This window comes from Numida meleagris, chromosome 4 (genome assembly GCF_002078875.1).
Source record: "Numida meleagris isolate 19003 breed g44 Domestic line chromosome 4, NumMel1.0, whole genome shotgun sequence".
Classification (NCBI taxonomy): Eukaryota; Metazoa; Chordata; class Aves; order Galliformes; family Numididae; genus Numida; species Numida meleagris.
The window spans coordinates 30,104,856-30,122,580 of record NC_034412.1 but is presented as its reverse complement, the minus strand read 5'-3'; the positions used below and the strand labels follow the sequence as shown (position 1 = coordinate 30,122,580).

General features: G+C 40.5%; 1 protein-coding gene and 1 long non-coding RNA gene across 2 annotated transcripts in view; one reads left to right on the top strand and one right to left on the bottom strand.

Moving 5' to 3' along the window:
• Nucleotides 564-6,577, top strand: LOC110397739. Its single transcript, XR_002437952.1, has 3 exons — nt 564-5,375; nt 5,929-6,081; nt 6,405-6,577. It is a non-coding gene; the product is annotated as an uncharacterized LOC110397739 (long non-coding RNA).
• PALLD (palladin, cytoskeletal associated protein) overlaps nt 8,952-17,725 on the bottom strand; it is a 132,425-nt gene continuing 123,651 nt past the window's right edge. Inside the window, exons 16-20 of the mRNA XM_021393936.1 lie at nt 15,545-15,677; nt 14,429-14,636; nt 13,576-13,741; nt 12,087-12,220; nt 8,952-11,120 (exon numbers count right to left, since the gene is read on the bottom strand). Of these exons, the coding sequence (XP_021249611.1) occupies nt 10,948-11,120; nt 12,087-12,220; nt 13,576-13,741; nt 14,429-14,636; nt 15,545-15,677 (814 nt within the window). The 3' untranslated portion in view covers nt 8,952-10,947. The remainder of the gene's footprint in view (nt 11,121-12,086; nt 12,221-13,575; nt 13,742-14,428; nt 14,637-15,544; nt 15,678-17,725) is intronic.

The following is a 17,725-nucleotide window of genomic DNA, read 5'->3' as shown; positions in this document are numbered from 1 at the left end:
ACACCCAGAAAATAAAAAAAAAAACTTTCTCAGCAGGGTTTTCTAAAAAAAAAAAAAAATAATAAAATAGTGCAACTTTGATGCAGTGCTAGAAAGGATGCAGTTTAGTATGAGTTTAGAAAATTGATAATGAGGTAGATCATAGGTTTAGATCTCAAAAACCTTGAAAAATGATCACAAGCTGTGAGAATATTTTCCTGGGTCACAGACTGTAAATTAATGCTATCGATTTTTTCAATAAATCAATGCTCTTTTAGTTTAAATACTATCAATTCATGAATGATGCAATTATATATTTTTTTCCACTCGTAATCAATGCACAACATTCATACTCGGATTGTAGTTGAAGTCTACGGGAAGCCAGGAATTTCTACAGGGAATTTTTGTTGAAGTCTGCGGGAATTTTTCGATTTTCAGACTTACTTACTTCAAGTGACCATTTTTACTCCAGACAGAATTCAACCGCACACCGTAAGACCCGTGCACTTCTGTTGAGAAGAACTTCTGTGGTGCACCCGTGAACTTCTTTTGAGATTCAATTTAATCTTCATTGAAGAAAAATTTCAAGACATATGAGTCTTTTGGTTGTGTTTCAGCACATTTCCCAAGTTTTCCAGGTTACGCAAAAATTTTTATTGTTTCATTTTCTCCATCTTTACTTCAAAGTCAGCAGTTACTATATTAAGAGAATTATCAGGTGTTTGCCTAGAGCATCCAAACAATGGAAGTTGGGAAGCTATAGGAAAGAAAACAAAACAGAAACAAAAACAAAAAAAAGAGCGAGAGAGAGAAAAAAGGAAAAAAACTCTCGCTGCAATCCGGTCACTTATTTCAGTGAGAAACTCTACAAGCTGGTACTCCCATTTCTACTAGTCAAGCAATCAATCATATGTCAGTAACTTGGCTGCTGCCCGTACTTGCCCTTAGTTTTTTACTAGCAAAATCTATGTGCTGGATCTTGACAGAAACCAACCATAAGAGACTAAAAATAATTTCCTCTTAGTGAGTTTTGACGCTAATTATTGTTACTATCCGTTGTTTTGTTTAATACAGGAAATGTTAAGTAAGTTAATAGCAGTAGCATTTTTAATGTATGATTAAAACTGGGATTAATATCTTTAGAAGAATGTTTGTATGCTGCTGTAAATAATTTTCTAAAAACATCCCAGTACGTACTGTTTTTGTTCTGTTGTTTTTAAATGCGATATAGGACCTCACTGAAGTGTTAGCAGCCTTTTAAAAATACATTTTTTTCTCTTCAAACCTGGGAATCAGAACCAAAAACCATATGAAAACATGAATCCATTTCATAGCTTACTGTGTACGGCTACTCTGAAAAAGCAGTAGCTGTATTTGTCAGGCTAAGATTCTGCTTGGCCTGGTGCGCTGTCTCAGATAGTGGAGCTAGTGAATGTGTAGGGTAGGTAACAGGTCAAGTATGTGGTAATGTCCCTTTAGAACTCTCTTTTGAATGTCTAGAACAGACGTTTGAATTTTCCATCTCGTGCATCAATGTTTATGCCAAACTGTATAAAAATATTTCGGTTTCTCTTTTGCGCAAGCAGTTCTTAAATAGGACAGTGTGCTTGACTGACTTAGCATGATTTCTCATGTGAATTTTGAAAACTTCGGCCTGCTCTATTCCTAGCAATACAAAGTTTCTGGGATTCCATTCCTATTGGAAATGAGCGATTTCTACTCTGATTCATGTGATATTTCTTCACCTGCTATATTGCTTAAAATTCCATAATCTTTTTCTAGAATCATTAAGGTTGGAAAAGACCTCTGAGATCATCTAGTCCAACTGTACACCTACCACCACAATTGAGGCTATTTATTACTTTTGTTAAGTACCCGTTTTCTGCTACCTTGTTGGTTTAGAATGAACTCTTTTAGAAATTCCCGCTTTTCCAACAGTTTCTGCACTATTCCTCTTCCCGCAGTTTGGTTTTTCAGGCATGTATTGAAACTTTGCCTCAGCATCTGATTTTGGGAGCGTTTTAAAGCAGGCTGCTATCCAGGGCTCATGTTTATCTTACCCTGTGTTTTATTCCAGGTCTTTTCTTCTGCCCTGGTGACGCCCTTGTGTCACCGGTAGCTACGTGGCCTGTCACCGTCTCCCCAGAATTGTTAAAGAGACCGCCGAGACTTGTTTTGAGGATGGCTGCTTCTGTAGCTGTCATTTGAGTTGCAGTGCAGTCCTCTTTAACTGCAGCCTCCTTTCTGACTCACCCTTAATTACTGCTCTGTGATTTTCCTCTGAACTCAGTTACTGTTTCGGAGAGTGTCGATATCCTTGCTGAAGAAAGATGGTGTATTACAGTATTTACTCCTTTATAGAACTGCTCTTCTATTGACTTTACACTTGATTAAGTTTACGTGTTATATGTGATTTGCATGTTCTCTGTTTTAGTTGATCTCTGGAGCACATTGCAGGCCTCGCATGTTAATTACTTAGTATCTCTTCCCTGCTTTAGGAGGAAGGTAGTGGTCCAGTTGTGTTTTTTTTTTTTCCCAGCTCAATCAGTGGACCCTTACTTCCACTTCTCTCTTCAGAAATATGATTGTAACTTAGAACTTGCTATAGCGAGCTGTCTCTGGCTTTTCCTGTTTTGTAGGCACATATTGCAATGGATTATCATCAGTAAAAGCTTCTAACGGGACATGTACTCTTTATGATGGTGTTTTTGTTTTTTTACTATTGCAGCTTGTAAGTAGGAGCTGTAAGGAGGAAAAGCTTTTGCTGAGTGCAATGCCCGTGTCTGAGATCCCATGAAGCGAGCTCATTTCAGCCTCCTGAGGGCAGTCTATCCTCACGTATTATTACATTGGACCTTGGTTCATGTATCTATATAGTTCTGGGGAAGAGCAGTAGCCTGTGTAGCTGCAAAGCTGATACTGGCATCACTGTTACCAATTGTGTAAAATCCATATCCTGGACTGTTCAGGGATGTAAGGCATGATTTTGAAGAATCGATTTCAATTTATTGAAATTGAATTATTCCAATGTTGAGTCCAGTGAACTTTTGATAAGAAGTGGATATTTAAATCCCCTCTTTCAAGGCATCCTTGCTACATTGTTATGTCCAGTTAAAACACATGTTGCAAAGATCTTCTGTTGCTGTTGATCTGTTTTCCTCTTTTGATGTGTTGCATAGTCTGAGAGCTTGTATTGCATGAAACTGAGATGTACATTGTTTATTTTTTGGTTTGGTTTGTTTTTTTTTTGAGGTATAATGTAGTGCATTTAAGTAAAGCTGATGAAAACGGAACTTTTCAATACTGGCTGCAGCACAGGTAATGAATCGGTGTTTGAAAAGACGGGGCAGATGTAGTGGGAGAGAGAAGTCTTTGGCTGTGCTTATTGCCTGAAGTCAGAACTCTGCTAAAACCCCACAGTACCTTGTATTTTCATCACATTATGCTCAGCTTCAGACCGTGGGTTCACTGAAGGCTCCCTTTTGCTGTAGATGGTAACTGAGTTAGTAACAGAGGTTACCTGTGCTTGGACTGACATCTTTAGGTGAGCATGACTGTGACTACAACTACTATTCTAGTATTTTATGCTAATATTTTTCCTGTTAACAAGTCATATCTTTTAAGGCCTGGGATATTTCTTGTTCATTTCATAGAACAGATTACAACATCGAAAGTGACAAGTCTGTTTTTTTTCCCACTCTTTTTAAAAATTCATAAGATGAAATGCTGAGATTTTTTTTCTTTCCTTAGTGTACTTTACCACTATAGTCTCATATAGTCTGATATTCTGCAATAAAAACTAGTATTCCTGTCTTAGCAAACTCTTACTTGGTATCATTGCATCCAAATCAGGAGCTTTAGGCACTGCATGCCAGTAACTCCCATGCTCAACTTCTCATTTTGATAAAAGTCAGCCCTTTAAGAAATAGCCAGTGTAGTTTTTGACATGCTTTCAGGGATCACAGTTCTTCTTTGTGTTTTTTTTTGTTAATACTTTGTTATAACTTTTCATCTTCTTACTAGCATACTAGATAACGCAGTTGAATTTCTCATTTTCTAAATCCTCTCGCTACAAAGAAGTGATAACTATTGGTCTTGCCGTATTGCTAAGATAGCAATCAACAAGAATTGAAATTTTGGTGATCACAAAACATGTCTAACTGATATCCATTGTACAGTGAGTTTATGAGTGAGTGAGACCACATTTCGGAAGAGAAAGAATAGACCAATTAGAGGGAAAATCCAGATAATTAGAAATGTTTGAATTCATCTTTGTGCTTGTATAGTGAGAGTAATGGGAATGAAATTGTGTTGGGCAGGTGACACAGAGTGAATGCCCCTCTGAGCAAATGGAATGCAGTTCTGCTGAAAGCTTCCTGCAGTCCTAGAGAAAGAAAACAATAGAGTCATTGCATGTGTTTTATACAGATGCCAAGTAGTCTATATGCATGATTTTTGGCCATGAGATGGCTCTGCCAGCAGTAGACTGGAGATGCATGTTACTGCCGCTCTGGTTGGAAGGGCATATTGAATGGAGACCCCCTGTAGTTTTGTAGTTCCCTGTGAGTTTTGGGGGGCACTAGAATGGAGATCATGCTAAGCCTGCTATGAAGTGGAGCTCTGTTCAGTCGATTGCTAAATATTAGTTATTAATGTACTGCAGCTGTCTGCAAATCTTATCACTATGTTTTCTGTAAAACCTTTGTTTCTGTTAGCACCACAGTGCATTCTTCCTAATAACCACGGCTGCACCGTCTGGCTTCCAGTAATGCTTATCACATGCCTGTACCTCTCATGGATTAATTAAGGTGGTGTCCTTCCATTTGAGTGAGAACCACACGTTCTAGATGATTGGCATACAGCGAGTTTTATTCAAAAGAAGTGGCTTATTCAGTAGTATTTAGCTGAAGCTGTCCAGGAAGAGCTGTTTGCATTGCAAAAGCAATAAGCTTAGTTTTCACCTTAAAAGGATGTTGCATTTGAGCTCCCCTTACTGTGTTATCCTTCGTTAGCAGGAACTGCATTTCTGCTATAGTAACTGCTGAGCAATGCTCTGCTACGTCAGCTTTCTCTGACTTCCAAATCGAGCTTAACGCCACCTACAGGAGTTTGGTTTTGAATTCTGACTTGACATCATCTGAACTCTGAAGCAAGAGCACTGGAAAGGCACTGATCAACATATTTTTTCCACTTACGCTTCTGCATTCTTGTTTCGTCTTAGATTTGGATGCTGCTCGCCCTGGACAAAGTCGGATAACCGACGTGTTTGTCCTTGGAACTAGAGGTTAGGAACACTGTAACAACCTGCCTTCACTCTTAAAATGCACAGGCTGACCAGAAATTCATTGTTCCAGAATGAAGACTACTTCCTTTTCTTGTACCTGTTCTTATAAATTGTAAGAAAACACTAACAATTGCCAACAAAACCTTTGTTCTGTTGTTAGAGAACTGGTTGCTTCTTTTAATGGATTTGGTGCTCTGAAAAAAAAGTACTTGAAAGTGTGCAAGTGTTTAGTAAGTTCAGAATTCCTTCATTCTTCTGTTAGGCTTTTTAACTGTTTCTGAGGGAAACAACTCATAGTAATGATTTAGTATTAAAATGCTATTTTTAGATTTGGAAATTTAGATTGTGAAATTACTTTTTTTTTCTAGTGGAAAGTGAATCTGAACCTATTCCTACTGCAGTTCTTGAATTACATTTTTTCTTTTTGTTAACTGTTGCATGAATTTATAAAAGATGAGAGGTTGTACAGCTGAAGTTAGTGAATACAGAATTTGAGAAAGGTAAAACTTCTATTTATTTTAGATTAACATTATATTACAAAAATGTCCTATACGTTTGATTCTAAAGTATTGTAGGAGGAGGTCTGTTACTATGTTGATGGGAAGAAATAGAATGGTGCCCTGTACTAGGGAATGGTAAAAAGAGACTGATTTTCTCTTTGACAGGCCTTTTTGTATATATATAACTAACTTCAGCAGTTGTTCAGGCAAATACTGCAGGTTAAAACAAACCCACAAAATCACCACCAAAATCCACTAGTTCTACTGGAGCAGAGACGTGACGTGGTGCCTGTTGCATGGGAAGCCTAATCTTAGTAGGTAATTTTAACACCTTACACGGTAACTTGGAAAGGTCCAATCCCTGATAATGTCTTTTTATATCTTAGGTTCTTCTCTGTAGAATAACTGTGATTTCTGGGTTGAGAGTTCACACACACACACACACACACACACACACACACACACACAAAAGTAGATAATGTATTTAGTTATGTGTTTAAAAAATAATGATAAAAAAGGGCAAGGGAAAAAAGCCCCACCCTAATCCACTCGGTATGATGAGGTTTGTAGTGCTGCTGCTGTAAATGATGTGGTCATGCTGACTGTTGGCCCTGTGCTTATTTTTTCTCCACGTTCTGCAGCTGTTTCTGGGCCATTTGTGCTACTACAGAACTGGAACGTGACAGCAACTGCAAGACTTGGCTCTCCTGCAGGGTTTACCTATTTGCACTACAGTTTTATTACAAATGAAGAATTTGTCCTTCCAAGTGTTGCTGCATTCATCCTCCTCCTCAAGAGCTGCTGAAAGGATTGTGCAGGTACTGTTTCTCGCTATTTAGTCTTTTGCTGTAATTGTGAGTGAGCTGAGCGTTCTTTCAAACAATGACATTTTTATTAGAGATTTGAGTGCAGCGTGGGATTAGTTTATGCATTAATAATGTAAAGATCGCAAATTGTGGCTGATTTTGAATGAGAATTCCTTGCTTTACAACATGTTTGAGGGGTACTATGAGTTGTCTGGAACAGATTGTAATTAAGTTTCTTGGGGCAGGAGATGCTTTTTCAGCTGTCTGCTGTGTCTGATGTGCTTGTGGCTCTGTTCATGTAGAAATGCTGTGCAGGGGAGGGGCTTTTCCTTTTTGCCTGGTCAGGAGAAAGAGCGTAACCACAGGCAAGTTCTATTACTGGCATGTACAGCTGAACTGTGAGGCAGTGACTCGAGTCTGCTGTCAACATGCATCATTTGAGCAGGCATTTCCAAACTGTGCATTACTCCAGCTATACAGCGTGTGTGTTTGGCAGTTGGGTCTCGCAGCTGGAGCACGCAGCCGCTCCCCTTAGCATCATGACATGATGAGTAATACGATCTCATGGAGGACGTTTGTATTAAAGCTGTTGGGGCTGCTTGAGGAGCTAGGGTTGTAGGTCCCCGTATGTGGGAAATTGAGGCAGTTATTATAATACAAAATGAATGAATGAAAATAGCCTCTGAAAGTGGTAGCACAGAAAGAGACTATACTATATAAGCTGGGGTTTCACACTGGACTGTAGTTTGGATTTGATCCCCAACCTGCAGCTGGCTATTATGGAAAGAAGTATATTCATGTTAATTGTTGCTGTTGTTATGAAGTAAGTTAGTTGCAGGATAAGTTTTATGCTGTGTAAAGGTACCCTATGGACTGAAAAAAAAAACCCAACTTCGTGGATGTGGAATTTTGTACATGGCTCCCGGTGGCCTCAAGTTGCACTGGGGAGGGTCAGGTTGGGTATTAAGAATTTCTTCTCAGAACGAGGGGTGAGGCACCGGCACGGGCTGCCCTGGGACGGGCTGGGGTCAGTGCCCCTGGAGGGGTTCAGGAACCATGGAGATGAGGCACTGAAGGACATGGTTGGTGGGCATGGTCTGGGGTCGGACTCGCTGATCTTAGAGACCTTTTCCAACCTTAATGATTCTATGAGAGATTTCTGTCAGCACCTCAAACGCAGTTGTATCGAGTCTTGGGATTGCTCTGAACACACTTGGCTGATAAGCATGCTACCCCTCATACAAAGTGTTCAAAGTGCACTTTCAGATAATGCTATCTGTCTTTGGAGTTTTGGGAGGAAGATTAAACTGCTGAAAGTTACTTTGATGCTTCCAAGAACATCGGGTTTTGGCTTGAAAAGTATGTCATTTGTTTTTTGTGTGCCACACTTCTATCTCTGACTCTGTGAATGCAAACAGCCCCAGTAACTAAGGAACAGCACAGTTGAATGTTTTCTTAAGAACAACTTTGCTGCTTAGGGATGTGATTTACTACTTGCGTGTGTGTACATATATGCAGAGACAAAAAGTGATGATGATCTCATCGTAACTAGCTCACAAGAGCAGTCTGTCTCATTTTTTCAGTCTCCTAGCCAAAGATACATTTACCGTAAGCAGACAGAACTCCACTGAGTTCAGTCAGTTGTACTATTGCCATTAATGTCAGTACTCACTTAGTTGCAGTGATAATTCTCTTTGTAGTGATCAGTGCTTGCAATGTAAGCCTAAAAGAAAAAACTGATTATCTTGCAGCTGTCCCAGTATTTTTGTACAGACAGGAAAGAAGGAGAAGTTAGTTAGGTAATGTTCAATGCGGCTTCCTGCATTGAAGCAGGCCAAAAAAAACCCTAGAAAATGGGGGCACGTAAGTCAGAAAGCTTCACTGCTACGTTTTAATCAGGAGAGCTGAAGTTCGAGCGGCGCACGCTGGCGGCGCAGCTGGAGGGAGGCGTGCATGGATTTTACAGGTACATCATCTTAACATTTTCTTCGTTTGATTTTGGTGCTTTCTAGAAGTCTGTTCTTAAACCAATTTAACTGCGCTTGGACTTAAAATCAATTTTACTTTTTTTACCCTTTCACTTAGAATCAGTTATTAGTGATGTCATGCAGCAATTACTAGAGACATGAAATAGACCTGAATGTATTCCTAACGTCTGGTCTAAAAAAGCATCTTCATGTACCTAAATTAAGACAAACTTTCACAGAAGAGAGTCATGTCCCTCTTAAAAAAAAAGAAATAAAAAAGATTGAGACACAAAAAGAATGGTACGATAAACAAATTCTAGTCAATTGTAGATGTTTCATCTAGCCCTTGTTTCATTAAATTCCTAATAATTAAATGTCTAAATCTTGCATGCTCGTACCAAAACAGTTAATAGTCTTTACCAGAAGAAAGCCTATTTATTTGTGTAATATTTATTGATGTTAAACCCACATTATACCAGCACAACAATCCAAAGTAATGATAGTACATTTTTTATAAATACAAATAGAGAGTGGCAAAATAACGCTAGTGAAGCTAAACAAAAAAAGTAAATTAGCATGTCACATTTGTGAAAAATTTTGCAAATGATATGACATACTTCTTCTAGAATATAATCAGATTATTCCCGTACGACAAAGCATGACATTAATTTAGAGGAACGATACCCAGAACTGGTCATGTCCTGCACCGATTTGCATAGAATAGTACTAACTTATGTGCTAAAGTTTATTAGTCACTAAAAAAAAAACAAACAAACTTTGTGTACTTACAAAGCAATACACGTATAGCAGTAATGCAATATATGGTGTACACAGTTACAAAATAAAAAAACCAACTAAGTACAGGACTTCTGAATAACTGAACTGGGATAAAAGATTTCAACACTTTTATTATAAATAATGAAAGATACCATGTATGTGCTTCATATAAGGAATACAGTGTTTTCCTTTCATAGCAAAGTATGCTCGTACCATCAAACACTCATTTTTCTTGTCAGGCCTAGTAACTCTTCCATCCCTCCCTCCCCTTCATCTGTAATTCATTTGGTTCTAATTTAAAACTACCTTGTCGGCTCTGACGAGGTAGGGCTCCAGTTTGATGCGGATTTGCCTTGCATTCTGAAAGCAGTCAGAATCATCTACTGCACACAGCCCCTACCCATTAAAAGAGCTGTTGTTCGCCTACAACAGGAAGGATGAGAAAAAAAGTTAATCCAGAGACACGTGCTGTGTTAAGAAGAAAAAGTGGTGCAAATTTTCTTGTTTTGTCCATCACCTTCTGCTTCCTCGGATTTGCAAGCTTATCACCCATGGTGTTTACTTGTCATTGAAATTCCTACTGCAGTCTCACCCACTTCTCACTTACTATGCATTTCTAAAATCCTCACACGCGTTACTCAAGTGCTAAGCAGTCAAATGGCCCATACATACATTCCTTAGTTTTCAGCTCACCTTAGAATTTCAGACTCTTCAACGGGAGTGTTAGGAGGTTGCGGGCTGTCTGCGGGAAATCCACGGAGAGTTTCAGCCTCTTGCCCTGTCCCCCTCCCACCCCTGGCAGCAATCTACTGCAGCGGTTCATACTGTCGGCACTTTTTCTCCTCTAGATTACTAAGATTTATGATCTGGAGTAGACTGTGTTACATATCTTCTTCATTAGTTTGAAGAGGTTAAATCATTCATGCTTAACCGTCTTTTCTGTGTGTTTGTAAGTAAGCCTTCTCCTAGGTGGCAGAAAGGAAAAATACAAAAGAATTTAAAATTGGGGCGTCAGTGTTGCTTTATAGAATTGTCCATATTAACGGCATTTAAGGCAAAGTATTATTTTCATTGTAGAATAAAAAGCAGTTTGCAGAGATACAGCATTTGCTTACATTTCTCTTCCTTGTCTCTTCCTTTTTTATTACAATATTGCACTTGTTCACTGTAGCTATCAGAATGCATTGCCATTTTAGAACTATAGATTACCATACAGCCTAGTTTTCTTTGTCATCTAATGGCCTCAAATAACACATCTCGCACCATTAGCATCGTGTAACATCCACTTACTGCTTACGAAGGCATGTGGTGATAGTGTTTCTTCTGAAAAGTCTGTCTCACTGATGCGTTTTGGCCTTTATGAAAAGAGTTATTCATAAGAGCTGAAGCAACTTAGGTATAAGGCAATGGTGAATGTGATTTGTTGTGCAACGTGTACATTTCTATTAATAATCTACCTATTCTTCTAATTTGGTATATTGAGTAAGGAATACATGGTTATTGTGTTTGTTGTTTATCTTTTGTACTTGAAGGTGTCTGCCTTTGCATAAAGTGACATAGGAGTATCATTGGTCAAGGCAATGGCTTTCAGTGTTTCTGCTTTGAAAGAAGATGATGGAAGTGGTGGCTCGGATCTACAGATCATCGCTCTCTACCAAACCGGACTGCATTGTCAGATGGACTGGATTTGCCTCTGGCTGGAAAGCTGCTTTGATGTCTAGTCCTTGGTCACACAGTGCAGCGTAGCGGCTGGTTGAGGGCCGCACTTTCTTTGGCTTGGTTGTCTGAGGTGGTTGTTGCCACTGAGCTATAGATTAAAAAGAAAAGAAGAAAAATTAGGCATTGTCATCTCTGCAACGATGCGTATCAGATTCATAACCTACCCTTCGTAAAGAGACACTCATTTCCGGGCAGCAGAAAAGGATTACATGAAAGGTAAGTTTCATTTCTTGGTGCGTTTATTTTTTTCCTCAGCATCTAGTTTCACCTCCAAACGTGGTGAGTAAAAACAAGCATCTGTGGTTGTTACCTTGCCTCTTTGGCATTGCTTTCTACCTTTCCTAGTATCAGTGAGAAGGTTAACAGTGAGGTACGTGTTTCTGTGCACTAATATTACAGTGTCAGCCTGCTCTAGGGTTGCTGGCTGTAATGGGAAAGGAAATCATCTGGTTGCCACCGCCACCCCTTGAATCCAGAAGAACGTTGAACCAAGGCTCTAACTCATAAGTCTCCCTATCATTGCCAGCCCAGAAAGCATCTACCTTTCCCATTTTCCCACTCATTTCTTCTTGTTATGAGGGGATCGGTAATGGATTTTTAGTTTAAGAAAATATTCACTGTGTAAGGGGCTGCTTTGGAACAAACTACATAATTAGGCAGACAGGCTACATCTACTACACTTCTGGTAGTTGTCACAGGTGTACTATAGACTAAGGTGGAAAAGAAGACAAGAGGTTAGGGAAGTGCTAGCAGAGTAATAGTAATAATGATCCACAAGTCATCTAATCATGCCGTTATCTGTTGTTAATTAGCTATATTTAATATACTAAGCAAAAATAGAGAGCATGCATGCTTGTTTTGCTTTAGGTATCTGAAAGATGGTGAAAGTACTTTGACAGAGCATTTGTTGTCTTGATGTGGATCGCTATTATTGAGGAGAAACTATAAACAAAAGAAAAAGAGACCAATGTAAACGATTCTGTGAACAAACTGACACTTGTAGAACTGTTGCTTTTTAGGGATTCAGGAGATCACGAAAAAGGAAGTCACTTACTATAAACATCCAACCTGGCAGTGCAAGACACAATCCCGGCCTCATTCTTAGCTGAAACAGTGTACCAGCCGGCATCTTCTTTTGTAGCTCCCTGAATAAGCAGGCAGATGTAGCCATAGTTGTCCTGGTGCATGCTGAACAAAAGAGAAGTAGCAAATTACAACTTAAATTGAAAAACAGTGCAGACATGTAAATGTCATTATGAACAGACCCCATCCTAGTTAGACATTAAGTACATACTCCACTTCTAATTAATGTGAAACTTCCTCTGAAATTAGCAAGTGGTAAATGAAAAGTTGAGTAGGCTTGAAAATTTGGTGCTTTAATATCCTGTATTAAAAAGAAAGAAGCAAAAACCACCCAGAGCAACTACTCTTTCAAAGTGACAGATAAGGACATCTGGAAATCAGATTTAAGTTGTAGGGATTTCAGAACTTATCCAGATTTTGTGAGGAAGGGATACAAGACTTGACTTGAGAACAGAGGTACTGAATATTTGTATTTACTGAGGACAGCAATGATTTATTACAGTGCCACATCAGTAATGAGTTCCTTTTCTTTTGATATATCAGGAGTTTTCTCTTAAACATTCCTACAAAATGCTGTCAAATATTGATGACAAACTTACAGATCTTAGAAATAAAATGAATATATATAATGACTTTTTTTTTTCCACTACCTCTATAGTATTTCCCCATAGAGATTTTTTTTTTGTATGATTTAAAGGCTAGCACTAACCCGTAAGCTAGTTTCACAGAAGCTCCCATGTTGTAATAGCAGCACTGGGCTCAGCTTTTAGCTGCCTTTGTTCCCAGAAGCATGGGAAAAGCGAAGTGCTAAGGAATGGAGGTGATAGAAGTGAGATGCTGCAGTTGCTCTGAACTAGCATTTACTAAATGCTGGGGAAAAGTGTGCATAAAGCCATTCTCTCGTGGAGTTGGTTCCACGTGAGTGGATATAACTCAGCTTTGGGCCAAATGGAGCACGCTTTAGCTCCCGGTGATCAGGAGCTGGAAGAAGGAACACCTAGAGGCATAGTTCAGTTCCTCTTCCACTTCTGTGTTGTTATTTTGCCCCGGTACGGATATATCAGCTATCCCACTACTGCCCTTCAAGAAAGTTATTTTGCTTCACTGCAGAGCAGAGTCAGGTGTCTAGATTTCTGCTGAGAAGTGGATAGTTTTACACAGGAGCCTAGGCTTTCACCAATGCATTTGTCTTGGTTCTAGACAAGACTACGACTCCACTTGCTTAAAGTGCAAAGGCAGCTGTTTAAGTCCAAGGCTGGAAAACAAAACTAACGTTTTAATTCCAGCTCTTGCTGGCAGCAAGTTTGAATACATGTCATAAAGTATTACAGTAACTAGTTAATATTTACGATGTGCTGCTCGCACAAAGCATTCTTGTGACCTTTTAGGTTTTCACTCGTATTACAGGACAAATCTTTACTGAAGTTAGGCACAGAGAGATTATTCTTATACATTCTTACCTCACTCTGTCAGTATTGTGTGTGATTGACTCATTCTCTTTCTTCCAAAATATCTGAGGTGATGGTTCCCCCGAGATTCGACACTCCAGTCGCACTGGAAATCCCTCAGTCACACCTGTGTTCTGTAGTTTCTCTATAAACACAGGTGCTTTGTGTACTTCCTTAGCTGTGAAAATAAAGATTGCAGTATTGCTGACACTTTTGTGTATATAAAGGAAAAATCTAAGTGGCAGGAAAATTGAGTGCTGTTTTCATTAGTCACAAAGCCCAGCCCCGCTTCATCTGAAGAAAACAGTCACATCTTTATTTTAATAAAGGAGAAGTGAGGTCTAATAGAGTTGAGCGTTTTCGTCCTCCTCCCCTTTGGCCATTGGAAGAATTTAAGTGTAGAGCTTGAGGACTAGATTCATTGGCTGCACTGTGCTTGTAGAGCAGTGCTTCTTCATCCTCCAGAAAGGGACAAGCCTTTAATTGGAGAAGGAAATGCTCTGCCAGCTGATTGGAATGGCATTAAGCTCATGTCCTGTGAACCACATCGTACTAGCCACCCAGAGGTAGATAGGGGTCTGCACAGATTGCTATGGGAAAAAAACCAACACTGAAGTAAATAGTCGGGTTTGTGGCCTCAGCTGTTACTCAGGATGAAAACAACCCTCTTCCCTTTACAGTGTACCCAGAGATCACACGCCACTCAACTTATGACAAAACATAACATAAATGTATCACCTAGAGATATGTTATAGTTCTGTCAGGGCTTGGTTTCCTCTTCTCATTCCCCATCCCTCAGCCACGTCACTTGACAGCACTTGCATTTTCTGCGTTAGTCTTTCAGTGCTCAGCATGAAGACGTTACCTGCAACAACGAGCTCCAGGCTGAACGTATTTTCTCCAGCTCGATTGCTGGCAACACATGTGTAGATTCCCGCATCCCTCGCAGTGACCGGTTCGATGATCAGGGAGTGCACCCCGTTCTCACGCACCAGCATTTTGTGAGAGCTGTCAGGACGAATTGGTCTTCCATTTAGTTGCCAGCTTAGATCGGGTGTTGGTAATCCACTAACCTTCAGTGTAAACACAATAATGGGAAATTATTTGCCATGCAAAAACAATGAAGGAGTCCTGACTTGTTACTTCAGAGAAGGTTGGTTTTGTTTGCTAGTGCAGGTGTACGACAAGACTTACAGAACTAATTCTATCCTAATTACACATCGACTCAGTTGTATTAATTTACTTACTTTCTAGCCAACTCCCTGAATTCCACGGTGTCTCAAAGGCACGACTGAAAAAAGATCAGTGCTAGATATGCTAGAATCTAAATAGCAATACACTGCAACAAAAGGTTGCAACGAGTGACACCTTGTGCCTTTTCTGATCCTTTGCTCTTCACCTGGAATGAAAAAGTACTCCTTTCTGAATTAATTTCTTGTGGAAAACTTGCAGACAGAAAGATGTCAGCTGACTAACCGTTGAGCTCTGTATTCCGTTTCATCAGATAGGTCTGTGTGCGTGAGTCCTGCACTACTAAAAGCCCTGCCACTTGCTGGGGTACTGCGTGAAAACAAACAGCTTCTCCCAGCTAGACCATCGCAAAGGAAACAGAAGCCCAAGCCTTCATCAGTTCTGTTAGGCAAAGTCATAAATCAAAATTAGAGCGTCTGAAAGTAACAGAGGATGGAAACTGAAGTAGTAAAAAGACTTCAACTGGAGAAGCACAGTCTTTGTAGTGTGTGCTGCTTCCCCCTACAGCCCAAAGGAGATGAATTCTAACACTCAGTTTTCTGCTAGCTGTAAGATTTGCCTGAAGCAATTTCCTTGCTGAGGATGCAAGTTTCTCTCAACTTTTGCTGAAAAGCCGTGAGACTGATGCTGCCAATAAGTAAAATAGCATTACAAGGTCTCTTATCCCACTTGGTTTTTGACTCTGCCAAGGTTACAGAGAGGTAGCTGCTGTCCTGTACCTGGCACTTACCTTGCAGTCCATCCGGCAGAGTTTTCCTTCTTGAACAGTCAGATCTCCAGGGGCCTGCAGAAAATGGGGCCGGAAGAACCGCTCCTGAATTGGTTCGTTTTCGTCTCCACTGTCCCTTGATCGAGATCGCGGCCTTAAAATAGCATGAGATAGCGGGAAGTTATTGATTTCCGCCATATCAGAAGAAGCATCCAGAAAAATCTAGAAAACAGTCATGCTGCAGAATAATTACGTGTAATAATCTTATACATGATTGAATGTTTTGTTTAGTCTTTAAATCACTGAAATACAGTGGGCATGCTTTAGAATATACCCTCAGTTCCTCATTTCTGGTGTCCTGTGTACTTAACCCCAGCCTGTTCTGATACTGAGCAGCACGCGCGCTGCCCTGCAATTACCTTCACCCTTCAGAAAACAGTGAGTGGCTGAACGGGTGGCACTGAAGGGTGCAAGTGCTCCTGCATGCCGCCATCCCGCTGCTGCAGCTGCACAAGGCAGCAGCACTGAGGGAAGCCAGGGGAAAATAGTTATACCCAAGGTAAAGTAAAATAAAGAGGCTGAGTTGGTGATCAGAGCAGTTTTTTAAATGGTAGGGTTTTTTTCTTGAATCCTTCCTTAACGAGGTTTTCGAATTACAGGTGGAAAAGGAAAGCTAAATCAGCATGCTCTTTAGTACCAGAAACTAATAATGTGTCTCTTTTCACCTCTTTTTAAAAGTACCCCTAGTATGTATATTTTAAAAATCTTCCTTACATCTCCTGCATTTTAAGAGGATCTGCTTGGAGCTCGGGCTGCTGCACGCTGTGAGATCGCTCTGGTGTTGCAGCACTGAGCGCTGTGATGCGGGGGCCTGAGCCTTGCACACCTCAGATGTTTCAAAACCCTCTCCCCAAAGTGAGGCTGGGAAGGTAATTTTTGCAAGCAGAGCAAGTTTCAGAAAAATACCACGTGAAAAATGAAATGACATCAAGAACACATGCCCTAAAATGGCCATGAAGTAGTGAGGATAGCAAAAACAGAGTTCTTCTGCCAGAACACACTCTGTAATAGATCCACTACTTCAGGAAAAAGCCTGTCAGCAGTGTAGCAAGTCAGAAAGTTCGTTAAGATAATAATTACTTGTCAAAAGTTTTTGTTGCTCTCAAGCAAAAGAAAGCTTACAGGAGAAAAAAATACTGTAATGTAACAGGAATATTACTTAGCAAAAGTGTACGGAAATATGTGCGACAAATTGTAGAGCGGAGCACATTACTGTAGTCTGTTACATTAGGAGAGCTGTGGTGGTGGGAGTCTGTCGCAGGAATGTGGTACGTGCTCAGATTTCATCGGTCTGGGGCAGAACTGGATGATGGGAGCAGTGGGAAAGGCTGCGAGACAGAAACGGTGCTGTGCTGAGCCCTTAGCAGAAACGGACCTCCTGAAACTGGGCAGGAAATAAGAATTCCCAGTAGTTGCTCTAATTTTAATTAAACCGCTATATGCAGATCTCTTACAGTTCCTTACTCTGCTAAACACCCATCCCAAACTGCCAGAGTGCTTGCAGCAATTAAACAGCAAAACAGCAGCTGTGAGCAGCCTCGGATTTCAATTGCATTTGGCAAGATTGCAAAACAGGGCTCCCCCTCTATTACCCGGGGCTCTGCCGGCTGCAGGAGGAGGTCTGCATTTTATCCTTCACAAAGATGCAGAAGTGGCAGCTGCTCCGTTTTCCCTTGCCCATACCTATTTTCCTCCCCCCACTCCTCCCTTTTAAAGATGTTTCCCCTTCCTCATTCTTGTGCATCAGCTAGTTCAGCTGAAACCTGACTCTTCACTGCAGCTTTTCCCTTCACGGATGAACACAGACTTCTCTTCTGTACCCGTTATTTGCAGGTTCACAAGACAGCAGGCAGCACTTTCAGGATGGGCGAAGCCTGATTAGCTCAGTGTGGAAGTCAGACAGATGAGATCTGCTCAGCAGCGTCACCTCATGACCCCCCCAGTCATCAGAGCGGGCAGAGGGGGCCTGCGTGTCACGTTGCAGCTCTGCAGGACGTAGTGTTGCAGGGGGTAATTGAGCTCCTTCGCTGCACTCTGACGGCAGGTAATTACGTTTGTTCTACATATGACAGTTGGGCAGTACTGAGATTCTGTGGCTGTTGTGACCATTAAGCAAACCACGGGCCTGGTTATGGCAAAGGC